Source organism: Pteropus alecto, unplaced genomic scaffold (genome assembly GCF_000325575.1).
Source record: "Pteropus alecto unplaced genomic scaffold, ASM32557v1 scaffold202, whole genome shotgun sequence".
NCBI lineage: Eukaryota > Metazoa > Chordata > Mammalia > Chiroptera > Pteropodidae > Pteropus > Pteropus alecto.
The window spans coordinates 3939927-3951998 of NW_006432451.1; the positions used below are offsets into that span (position 1 = coordinate 3939927).

Here is a 12072-nt window from a genome sequence, read left to right on the forward strand (position 1 = left end):
GACCTTGGCCAAGTCCTTGATATTCTCATGGCCTCAGTTTCCCTATTACTGAGTGATATTGGGTCTTTTTTTTTCTTTCTTTCTTTCTTTTTAACAAAATGAAAGTCTCTTGCTGTACTCTAGAGGGAGGCATTCTCAGCACTCCTGGGAATGACCCTCTGAAAACTTACCCAGAATGCTTCCCTACTATTTTATTTGGTAAACGCATTCTTTGAGGCCAGAGTTGTCACTTCCATTATTGTGTCCTCCCCCACACCTGGCCTCTAGGAGGTTCTCAAAATCACTTGCTGGTGACGTAGGTGAATGCCCAGAGCTTGTGCGTCGTGTTAAATATACTTGGCGCAAGAACCACATATAGCTGTTCAGTCTTATGGGATGTTCAGGAGGCATCTCTTACCTACGGCCAACTCTTGTCTAAGATTGTTGCTGGGAAGTCAGAGTTGGATGGACTTGTACTGGGCCTTAAGTCCTCAGGGCTGATCTTGTGGGCCTCAGCTCTGTTACCTCCTCCCTCCTGACTGGTGGGAAACTGGAGACTGTCAGGGAGGCATCCACAAGCTTCTTGGCGGAATGCTAGGAGTTGGGGCTCCCAGATCATGGTCATCATGGACATTTCTCTTGGGCCCGGGTGCTTGGGATATAAATTATGGCCTAAAAGGGTGTTCTAAACCTTTGTGACTCCAAGGACCAGCAGCATCAGTATCACCTAGGAGCTTATTGGAAATGCAGAATCTCAGGTCCCCTCCCAAACTTACTAAATCAAAGTCAGTATTTTAATAAGATCCCCCCAGGGGATAAAGTTGAGAAGCTCTGCTCCTAAACTGTGGATCCTAATAGAGATTTCTTCTCTATCCTGCCCCATACGTGGTCCTGGCTTATGCCATCAAGGAGCCTGGTTCCTGCTGTCCTCTGACAAGCCCCGAGGGTATGTGTCTCACTGAGACAGACTGCCAGGGAGTGTGGGCTCTCAACTAGGCCATACTCCCTCCTACCTCCTATTGGAGATCAGCTATGGGCAGGGCAGTGTGCTAGCCTTTGTAGGATACAAGATGGCTCAGCCCAGGGTCCTGCCCAAAGGCTGCCTGTGGGCTAGTAGGAGAAACAGGCCATCTACCTCCTTGATATGCCATTGGATGAGAACTGAGAGGCGTGATGTCTTTTAGCTAGAGTAGTCATGGGGGAGGTGGCTTCTGTGCCAGTCCCTGAAGCCTAGGTAGGATTGGTTACATATGTGTGGGGAGAAGGTGGGACCGAAGAGGCCAGAAATTACAGGGTCAAGGATGGAAGCATATGGCTTCATAGGGGAAGGATAAACGGAATGGAGTTTGGAAAGGTCAAGTGGGCTCCACTGTGGTTGGCCATGGATGCCAGAGCAACAGGGCACCACAACAGGGGAGTGGTGTGCCAAGAGCCAGGTGCTAGGAAGGCAAATGTGGCAGCAGCTTAAGTGGACTAGTGTCATTTAAGCAGAACCATTTTAAAGCTTTGATGACCTATAACATGTGGATGAGAAAGGGGAAAGAAGGAAACCAGTCAGAAGGCCATGGTGGTGGTCCACCAGGCCTAACCAGGTCAGGGTGGTCTGGGTGGAGGCAGGAGGATGGGAGAAGCCAACTTGGTCTCAGAGGATCTAGAGGGTCAAAATCAACTTTGAGGTAGGAGGAACAGGCTTCAGTTCATTCCTAAGATTTTTAATATTACCTTCAGCCACTCCCTGCCCAGCACACAGACACACAGAGACTGGCCATCTGATGACCCCAGACTGTGCCAAGTCAAGGGCAGTCAGACCATGTGTGAGGGTTAAGGATCTTTACGTGCTCTGTCTCTGGTCTCAAGGGGTCTAGCAGTGAAGCAGCTCATCGTGGGTGAACCACAGCAGGCGACCAAAAGCCAAGGGCTGTGGCAGGCCCCCAAGTTCAGAGCAATCTAGCTAAACAAGAGGCCCCAACAGGTTGGGGAATTTTCAGAGGAGGTGGCTTTTGGGCTGGACCCAGAAGGCTGGCAGGACTAGGAGGAGGCTCCCAGCTCCATCCTAGGTGGGAACTGGCCAACCAGCGTGCTCAGAAGGGAGATTTGGAGCACTGCTGAGGCCCTGCTTTCCACACAGACACCCGCTTCCTCCGTAGGGCATTTTGGACATCCCTCCCAGAATTCCTCAAAACAGTGGGCCTGGTGTTCCAGGTCACCTGCCTGTACCATGCGTCAGAATCCCTGCAGTGCCTGTGGCCTCCCTGCCTTTCTTTTTCCCAGACTGTGCTTATTTATAGTGTCATTCCGGTACTTTCTAAAGCTATCTGTCTGATCCTTTTAGGGATCAATTGCAAACAGACCTTCGTATTGGGCGGCTTTTTAGTCATTTAATGCAAATCGCTGCACAGCTTTGCAGGTCAGGTTTTAATGATCTGGAATCGATCCAAGCTAAGTGGCTTTTGATCTTGCTGCAGAGTAAAGATGCCCCACAGAAGCCAGAGCGCCAGGCCACTTGCTCCCTATCAGAGCTGATGGCTTGATTCTTGCTGCATTTTTTTAGTCTGTTTCAGAGTAATTTTTTTCCTTCTTTGTGTTTGAATGTGTGTTTTTTCCCTCCTAGGTAATTTTGAATGTGGAAATCCAGAGAAGCTAAAAAGTAAATGCATTCCTGTAATGGAAGCCCAGGAATATATAGCAGTAAGTAGGCTGTAGTGTTCACACATCCCCAGGAGGTCCTGGGGCTTTTGTATTGATCTTTCAAACCCTGCATTTTTTTTCCCCCTTTTCATTTCATTTTGTGTTTGGTTTTTGGCTTTTTTGCTTTCTCCTATTTTTGTTTTTAAACAAAAATAGTTGAGTGCTAGGCTACCTTAAGAAGAAGCAGTGGGGGTGACTGGGCCCAAGGTGAGAGCTGTGAGCCAGAGCAGGCCTGCTGCATGGGTGCAGACAGCTCACTACTGACCAGCAGCTGGGCCGCTGCAGGCTGCCCCTTCTAAAATGGTCCCGTCACTTGCTCCTCTTTTGGTTTGCTTTTATTTCCTTCTCAGCAGATTAAAGGATACACATTTCACTTGTCTGTTCTCTCTCCTTATGAGTACTGTGTGGATTGTTTAGGGTCCACTGGATTTTCTGCATGGCCTTAGGATGATAGAATTTTGAGTATTGAGAGCTGGCAGAAACCTTAGTCCAATTTTCATTTCACAGATGAGGAAACTGAGGCCTAGAGAGGGGCAAAGACTTGCTCAACGCCACACAGCTAAGACCGACTGGATGCCCGGCCCCCCCAACTCCCACACTTTTTAAAAATTTTATTCAAGATGAGCTGCCTCAATTACCTAATTCTTCAGTCCTTAAGAAAACTATTCTTTTGCCTGCCTCAGACCCGCATTGTTTTCCTGTGTGTGCTTCCGCATCACCTCCTCCAGTTAGAGCCTCTTTCTTGGCTCTCATCAGCCCCAGATTTCTTTCCTGCCAGTTTGTTGTACATTGAGCAGTACAGGGCTTTGGGGCGTGTGGAGGACACAGGAGAGGGCTTCCTTAATCCAGCAGCAGAATAACATTGCTCTAGCTGCTTTGTCCAGACGCAGAACTAATCTTTTCTCATCCCCTCCCACAGAATGTGACCGGCAGCTCCTTTGCCAAGTTTGAAGCCGCACTGACCTGGATACTGAGCAGTAACAAGGACGTGGGCATCTGGTCAGTGTGGGCGGGGCATCATGAGGTTGGCAGCACAGCCGTGGGTGTCTGCGGCCACTGTGCTCACCCATCAGTTGACTCCCTCGCTCCAACAGAGGTGTCTCTGGTCTGAAGTTAGAGGGCGGATCTCCCAGCTGAGTAGTTGTGGGCTGGGCTTAAAGCTGGCTTTGGAAGGAAGAAGTGTTAGGAGCAGTTTCAAGATGAGACACAAAATCCAGATGTTAGGATATTAGCCTTGTTCCAGCTAAACCTGCGTCAAGTAACTCAGTCTGTGCCTTTTTAAAATGCACCAGCTCTGCGTGGTTTTCTGGAGAAGGCATTTTTCTACACACCCTTTCCTCGGGTGCTAGTTTTCATTTGTAGATGAAATGATTCTGTATGTTGGTTTCACTCAGTATGGAAATTGCGAAAGGAAATACTGGATTTTATTCTGACTGAGCAGTTCCGCCTCATTTCTGTCTCTGGTGAGCACTGTTAGCAGAGATAGCAAGCCCTTTCGCCTTCCTGAAAAGCCCCATCTGGCTGCTCAGCCCTTGGTGTGGGAGTGGGGAGAACCAGCTGATGGCCAGACACCGAAAATTTCCCTACTGGAAAAGCATTCACCTTGTCACCCAGCTCCCATTTCTCAGGGTTTGTCAGGGTCTCTGTTCAGGTTACAGCTCCTGATATTAAAACATGCTCTAGGGTTTTGTTCTCTTCCTCTCTAATCCACCCAAATTACTAATTCCATCAGCAGTGCATCCAGCAAAAGCCCCTAGGGCAGCTCAGCCTAAAGCTTGATAACTGGATGCATGGCACAATTAAAATTCATTGGCTTAAAAAAATAATAAAGCTTCCCTGAGTGGCTGAGCAATTTTCCTGTGTTAGAAAAGGCGGAGGAGACTACACAGCTGCTAGCACACGAGAATGATGACACTTGCCTTTTCATACTGGGGAGAGCAGCCTGGAGGGTGGCTGAGCCCAGCTCAGACGACCAGTGTTAAAAGTGGATTGTGAGAAATCGCGACACTTGCAGGTACCAGCCATTCCAGTGTGCAGTCCAGAGCATGAGCTTGTCCCCTAACTGGAAGAAGTTGATGTCGGCATCCCCATGGGTCCTGACGCCTCATTGCTGGGGGCCAAGGTGGAGGTGCTGTGGCTGGTTCCTGGCCTCAGAGAGCCCAGCAGTTTTTATGCTGAGCCTCGCAGCGCCCCACGTTCTCTATACTCAAATAGCTATGTGCCTCCTTGTCACAAAAGAAAAGCACACTCTTCCAGATTCTGTCTTTCATTTCTTAACCATGCAGTGCAAAACCAGCGATTCAGTAAACATTTTCATTTCTCTATGCTGGGAGGTGGGAATCCAATTTACAGTTTAATCTTCTGCACGCTGAGAGGGGCTGTCAAAGACCCAACAAGGGGGATGTCACTTTAGCAGTAGGGGTTCAAGCCTGCTGCCTCTTTAAAGCTTTATTCTTTCTAAGTAGCCAACATGGGAAAATTCTGGAAAGAGTATAACCAGGATACTAAGTCTATTTTGTAAGCACGTAGAAGCCTTGAAGCCCCTTTTCCTCCTTCTGCTTAAAGTGGAGTTTAGACTGCAGCTCCTCAGTGCTTTTGGACATGTTTACAACCCTGTGTCCTGTTTCAGGTTGAAAGGGGAAGACCCATCTGAATTAGTGACGACCGTGGACAAGGTGGTCTGCTTGGAATCTGCCCGCCCCCGAATGGGTGTGAGCTGCCGGCTGAGCCGTGCCCTGCTCACAGCCGTCACCCATGTGCTCATCTTCTTCTGGTGTAAGTCCTCTTACCTCCATTCACCATCGGGACTGCTTGCACATAGCACCTCCTGGAAGCCCAGCTCATAACACTCCTAGGCATGAGTGATGCGTTACAGAAACCCAGCTCTTGGAGTTCATTTCTATCTAGTGAACCTGAGTTCTGTCATAAAACAGAGGACATGAACAAGTCAGCCTCTGCTCTGAATCGTCTTTACCTATGGAGATTGGTGGCAGGAGCATGAGGATGACTAGAAAATGTCCTTGACTCAGCGTCGGGGACTATCCGCATTTCTAAGAGGAAGCCTAGCCCAGGCTGGAGGTGGGCATTGCCACTTCCAGGACCCCAGAGTGCAGACCGCTTCGATGGGGAGATACAGCAGGAGCGTGGCTTAATTTTACTCCCTGAACAATGTAAATATCTCCTGGAGAGCTACAGATACCTGATAAAAGCAGGAAGGACCCAGAGTGCTGAACTAAAAAGCAGAGCATAGGCCTTGTCTCCCAACAGCAGAGCTGCCTTTGAGCAGAGACCTCGGGGTGTCTCTTAAGGCAAAGGGCCACATCACAGAACCTGCTGGCTCTGCCAAGATAGTCGATTTACAAATCACAGGCATCTGGGTGTGCACACAGTTCCCTCACCCACACCATCAGGCACAGACATCATTATTGGCAGCAGCATCTCAGAATACAAAGGGCCCAGCATGTATATATGTATGAGACCCTGCGTTCTCGTTCACAAGGGAGGAAATGAAAGCCCCAGAATGAGGTTGGGAGAAGCCGAGTTCTGGACAGCTGGAGTTGCCTCTGTGGTGACAGCTGGCTAGGAGGAAGGTGATCACTTAATAGCCTGTCCTCCCTTTGCATTTCTTTGTTTCCTGCATGCTAGCCGTGGGCCGGATGCATAGTAGATATTTAGAACACAGTGGCAGCTTACCCACAGCCTCCAGCACAGCGACTTGCCCATAGTGAGACCCAGTGAGTGGCTGAACAGCCAGAAGTGATGCGAGTAATTAATGATGCTTTGTTCCTGCACAGGCTTGGCCTTTTTGTGGGGACTACTGATCCTCCTGAAGTATCGGTGGCGCAAGTTGGAAGAGGAGGAGCAGGCCATGTATGAGATGGTGAAGAAGATCATAGGTGTGTGGCCCCTGGGAAAAGGGCTGCTGGCCGCTGTCACAAGGTCCTCGCCCTAAACAATATCCTCTGTCCTGCAGATGTTGTCCAGGACCATTACGTGGACTGGGAGCAGGACATGGAGCGTTACCCATACGTGGGCATCCTGCATGTGCGTGATACCCTGATCCCTCCACAGAGCCGGTGAGTCCTGAGTCTGACCCCACCAAGTGCCACAGAAGGAGGCTCATAGCCTCGAATCAGGCAATCCCCCAGGATCATAGGTGGGGGCGCTGTCCATACCTCCTGCCCCTCCTCCAGCATTCGGCTCTTTGTGGCAGAATGCGGACAGGTATAGAAGCAGGTCCCACTCCTCTGTAGACATGGCAGCACCATCAGCATTGATATTGATTGGGGTGCTTTGGGTAGCAAATATTAGAACCACTCCCCTCCCGCAGTGGCTTAAGCAGGAAAGGGCCTGATGGGTTTCTATGAGCGGAAGTCGAGTCATGTAGGCTCCAGACAAAGGACAGTCAGGTCTCTGGCTCCATTTCTCTGTGATTCTCATGGTCCTACCCTCCTTGGATGTTCTTAGCTGGCTGGTCACAAGATGGTGGCCAGCAGCATCTGCCTTGTCACAGCCAGCAGGAGGGGGAAGTGGGCAAGAGAAAACCTCAGAAGCCACCAGTGACACACTTCTTGAGGCTCTGCTGGCTAGAATTGGTTACTCACCTTCTTGAATCAGTCACTGGCAAGGAAGAAATTGATTTTCAAACATTTTTAATTATGACCCACAGTCAGAAACACACGTTACCTAAAATATCATGGTCCAGTTCACACACGCACACACGCACACATGTGTATACATGTAAGTTGAAAGCAAAGTTTCACAGCAGCCAAGAGTCAGCGTCCAGGGTGCACAGCTTCATGGGAAGGGATGGCAGGCCTAGCATGTTCAACTGCAGGGCCACCTTCTACATGGGCTGCAGATGCTGGATAGATCCCTGAAAGAACCAGGGGTGGGTAGAGTTGGGGACCCAAGTCCCAGGAGGCAGTCCACAGGGCCTACCACAGTGTTTGCGGGCCCCTCACAGCAGATTTCACTGCAGTCTGTGGCCGTTTGCCATCATCTCTCAGATGGTCAAGCAGTCAAACTTGCCGAGTGTTCACTATCACCTGGGCACTGCTCTGAGCCCTCCACAGATGCAGACTCACTTAACCTTCACCATGGCCCCATTTTACAGATGAGGAAATGAGGCACAGGAGGTTAAGAGACTTGCTCAGAGCCCCACAGTTGGCGTTTCTGTGCTCCCTGCCAGGCTCTATGGTCCAGGTCGCCCCTTTCTGTGCAACCCAAGAAAAATTAAAAGAGTAGAAAGAATATTTAAGGACCCTTTTAAATGTGAAGATGCTTAATAACTGTCATGCCCACCCCACTCCCTGGGAAGGTACAGGCAGGAAGCTTAGAGCAGACTGACTGAGTTGTGGTGATTGGGCCTGCTGTTGATCCCCAGTGTAAGGCAGCCACTTGGCTCTCCAGCTTCCCCACTGAGAGGCCACTTGTTGTATTCAGACTCCCACCTAATTCTTGCTAGGAGTCATCATGGGACCGGTTAACGACCTCTCTGAGCCAGTTTCCTCATCCATAAAACAGAGATAATATTACCACCTTGCCAGAGGGCTGTGGTGAAAAGAGACTGTCATTCACTTATTCACTCAACAAGCATTTGTTGCCTACCTGATATATGCCACACTATCTTGGGTCATGTGGAGATAGTGGGGAGTGAAAGAAGCAAATTCTCTGCCTGTTGGAGCATTATTTCTAAAGAGGAAGATACAGGAAAAGATGAATAAGGAAAATGTATACTATTAAGTAGTGACAAGTTTTAAGGAAAAGGGAAGAAGGGTGTCAGGGAGATGGCCTCACAGCTCACTAAGTCGTTGCCTAGCACTTGATCACTCATCAGAGGGCAGCTGTTATTGCTTGGGCTTTAACTATATGCAACACATTCACTTAAATGAGAAGGCATTGCAGCTTGTCACAGGGCTGAACCACCGCTCCTTGGCTCCTTTGCATCAGCAGAGACTGCAGGCAGCCACCCCACGGGGTCTAAGTGACCTCAGGAGGCCCATGCCCTGCCACTCTCAGACACTTGATTCATCTCCAAGCTGCCCCGTCAGTGCAGCCGAGCTCTGGACTCATAAGGACTCATGAGCTCCTGCCAGCCCTGCATCGGCACACTCAGATGCGCCCCGTGGATAAAGGCCTGCTTCTGAGAGACACAGGGATGTGAAGAGCTTGTGTAGTAAGGAAAGGAAGCTGAGGAGAACAGCTGCTTGGCCACTTGTTCATTACCTATTTATAGGCAGCCTGAGAAGGATGGCCCCCACACAGCGCCACTTCCTCTGCCTCAGGGCCTAGCCTGAGGGGCTCAGTCTCCAGGCATGTGCGGCTTCAGTCTAGCCAAGTAGGAGCTGTGAAACAGCTATGGGATTTGGTTAGTGGCAGGACCCAGCCCCCAGAGAAGCAAGCCTCAATACCCCCTCTGCCTCCTGACTCAGGCCACCTCAGGAGCTTTTCTCCCTTTGCCCTCCCCCAGGTTGAGCCTTCCTGCTCCCAGTCATACACACGTTCACTCTCCGCATGTGGGTTCATGGAGGCATGGGTTCATGGAGTGCTGGTCTGCAGTGCTGACAAAACACAGGGGCTCATCAAAGGGTAGCCATCCAAGAAACCCTCCCTGACTGCCCTGGAGTCTTCCCATCTACTCTGGAGGGGAAGAGGAAATAAAAGGCTCTCTGAGGGGATGTAGGGCCATGATGATCCAGCAGAGCAGGGAGGCCTCATCTACTGTCCTGAGGCCCAAGGCCAGTGAGCTGGGAAGGGGCCTTACCTGGTAGCTCTAGTTCCAGGAGCGGCTCTAGTTTCTTAGCCTGCCCAGTTAGAAGCTTAGCTCATCCTCATCCCCTGAAGTGCTGTGGCATTTGGACTCAACAGCCCGGCAAACACTCTTTAATTAGCCCACATGAGGCATTAAGATGCAGGCAGCACTGGTTGAGGGCCGCCTGACCAGGCTGCTGCAGCAACAGGCCCGGTGAGCACAGCCCCTTCCCACTTGGACACCAGGGCTGCTCTGGCGACTTCTGGCGCCTTTCAGCTTTCTTTAATTGAATGCTTTTATAGCAGAAAATACTGAGGAATCATTCCTCCAGGGCCCAAGAAATGTCTCCCCTCTGCAGGAGTCCTGTCAGTACGTTGTGGCTGTTACTCTCATAAATAATTCTGCGTGGGATCTTGGAGCTTTGTCCCGCTTTATACAGAGGGCATCCACAGACCAGCTGGCCTCCCTTGACAGTGTGTCCACTGAGCCTGGCCCCTCTCTTTGCAGGAGGCGCATGAAGCGGGTCTGGGACCGGGCTGTGGAGTTTCTGGCCTCTAACGAATCCCGGATCCAGACAGAGTCCCACCGCGTGGCTGGAGAAGATATGCTGGTGTGGAGATGGACTAAGCCCTCTTCCTTCTCTGACTCTGAGCGATAAACCCGGTTGGGGCCTGTTCCCAGTCACCCTGTCCCAGCCAGTCCCCTCAGGGGTTCGAGAGGGCCACCAGACCTGCCGGTGCTGAATTCACACTTGCCTTGACTTTCACCTCCTCCTAACCCTGGTTCCAAAGGTCTCTAAGACTCTTGAGAGATTAGCTCAGTAGGAAAGTGAGCTTTCTTGAAGGGCGGAGGAGAGAAGCCAGAGAAGCCAGGTGGGTAGCTTGTCTTCTGTATTGGTCCAACCCCCTCTGCCCTGTTTTGCTGGCAGAAAGGGGAAGAAGAGTTTGTTTTTCACGAATAGAAAAGATTAAAGAGCAGCAGCTGTGAAATCCTGCAGAGCAAGTGTGAGGTTGGTTGGGCTGGAGCTCTTCCACTGCCAGCAAGGAATGCTCAGCAGGGAGGTAGCATCTGCCTGTGGGAGGTGGGTCAGTATGGAGGGCTGGGGCAGCAGGGGTTGGGGAGCAGCTTGTCCATGTGCCTTCAAGGGAATGTTACCTGGGAGCTCAAAGGTGAGGGGAGAAAGCCTGTCCTTCATCCGGATGAGGCCCCTTTTATCCTGAAGGGAGAAGGTGCTAGAAATTAGAACTATAGGAGAATTAACTAGAAATGCCTGGCTCTGGCACTTAGGCCTTCATATCAGGAAATGCAAAGCTGCTGGTGTAGCCTCCTGGGAAGAACCTGGAGTAGTCACAGGGCCTGAGAGCAGAGAGGAGTGCTGAGGCTGCCACCAGCCACCATCTCCATCCACAGCCTCATTGAGGCAGCCTCCCAGGGGTGAACCTCTTCAGTGGTGCTTTTTGCAGAAGAGGTGGTTTTAGACCAGACCTGCGGCCAGGGCACTGCATCTGGCTGAGAGTGCCAGAGTGCCGATACCAGGACCTAGGGAGTCTCGCACTTCAAGTGTGGGACATTACCTCGTTTACAGCGACCACAGCTTTCTGCTCCTGGCTGTTTAACCAGAACTTCCTGCACCTGAGTTTCTGTGTGCAGATGAGGCGCGGTGGCTGCACTGCTGCCCCCTGCTGGCTTCTGGAGAGAGCCTGCTCTGCCTCAGACCTTCACAGCTCTGCCAGCTCCTCAGCTGGCCTGTGGGAATGCTTATTAAGTGCAGGAGCCTCTCCAACGGAGTCTCATCCCCATATAGTCTGTAGCAGGCAGGAGAGGGGGCAAACGGGAGATGCCACAGCTGCCTCCAAAAGGCATTAGCCACCCCTTTCTGGTCTTACTGGTATTTTTTTGTTTTCTTAATAAATTTCCCGTCTCCCTTATTTGAGCAATACTCTCTCATTTCCTCTGATGCTGGAATCTGAGCACCTGCCCCAGGACAAAGAAATGGTCTCATAATCAGGCTCCAGCCGGAGAATAAGAAATGCAACAGGCTTCACTATCAGGGTTGAAACTTGGATAAATAAACGATTTATTAAAAATGGATGTGCTTCTCATCCGTGGCTCTTTTCCCCCAAAGCCATATATAAGGAATGGCAATGTGCGGAGTTATTAGCACCGGCACCGGGAGAGGTCACCCGGAAGAGGCGGCTGGACAGGCTGAGCAGGGTCCCTGCGCCTTCCTGCATTTGGGCTCAGCCTCAGTGATGGGGTCCTTGGGCAACCTGCATAACGTTGCAGAGCCTCAGTTTTCTAACACGGCGTGACAACCCTTCAGGGTGAACTTACAAGAGACCCGCCTGGTCCCAGTGGGTGGCAAGAAGTGGGGGTCAATAAAGCCACTTTTCTCAAGGCCCCAGTTCTATTTCCCCTCAAGGCCCCAGGTACCCTGTGAGACAGGAAAAAAGTAATGTGAGGTTGGATGCAGCTGCTCTGCAGCTAATGGTGTCCCCTGAGGTGGCAGGAGGTTGATGCAGGCAGCATTCCCTGCCCCTCACCACTGGAACACCAGTGCTGCCTGGGGGACCGCACCTGCAGGGGTGGGCCCAACTGCAGGGCAGAAGTAGTGTGCTTCAGGGGTCCTATTGATATCTCCATCAGCATCA

At 51.0% G+C, this 12072-nt stretch overlaps 1 protein-coding gene across 1 annotated transcript in view; it reads left to right on the top strand.

The window, feature by feature from the left end:
* LEMD2 (LEM domain containing 2) overlaps positions 1 to 11512 on the top strand; it is an 18085-nt gene extending 6573 nt beyond the window's left edge. The window contains exons 5-10 of the mRNA XM_006907439.3: positions 2591 to 2667; positions 3587 to 3666; positions 5297 to 5442; positions 6462 to 6563; positions 6641 to 6743; positions 9929 to 11512. Of these exons, the coding sequence (XP_006907501.1) occupies positions 2591 to 2667; positions 3587 to 3666; positions 5297 to 5442; positions 6462 to 6563; positions 6641 to 6743; positions 9929 to 10079 (659 nt within the window). The 3' untranslated portion in view covers positions 10080 to 11512. The remainder of the gene's footprint in view (positions 1 to 2590; positions 2668 to 3586; positions 3667 to 5296; positions 5443 to 6461; positions 6564 to 6640; positions 6744 to 9928) is intronic.
* Positions 11513 to 12072: the final 560 nt, after the last annotated feature.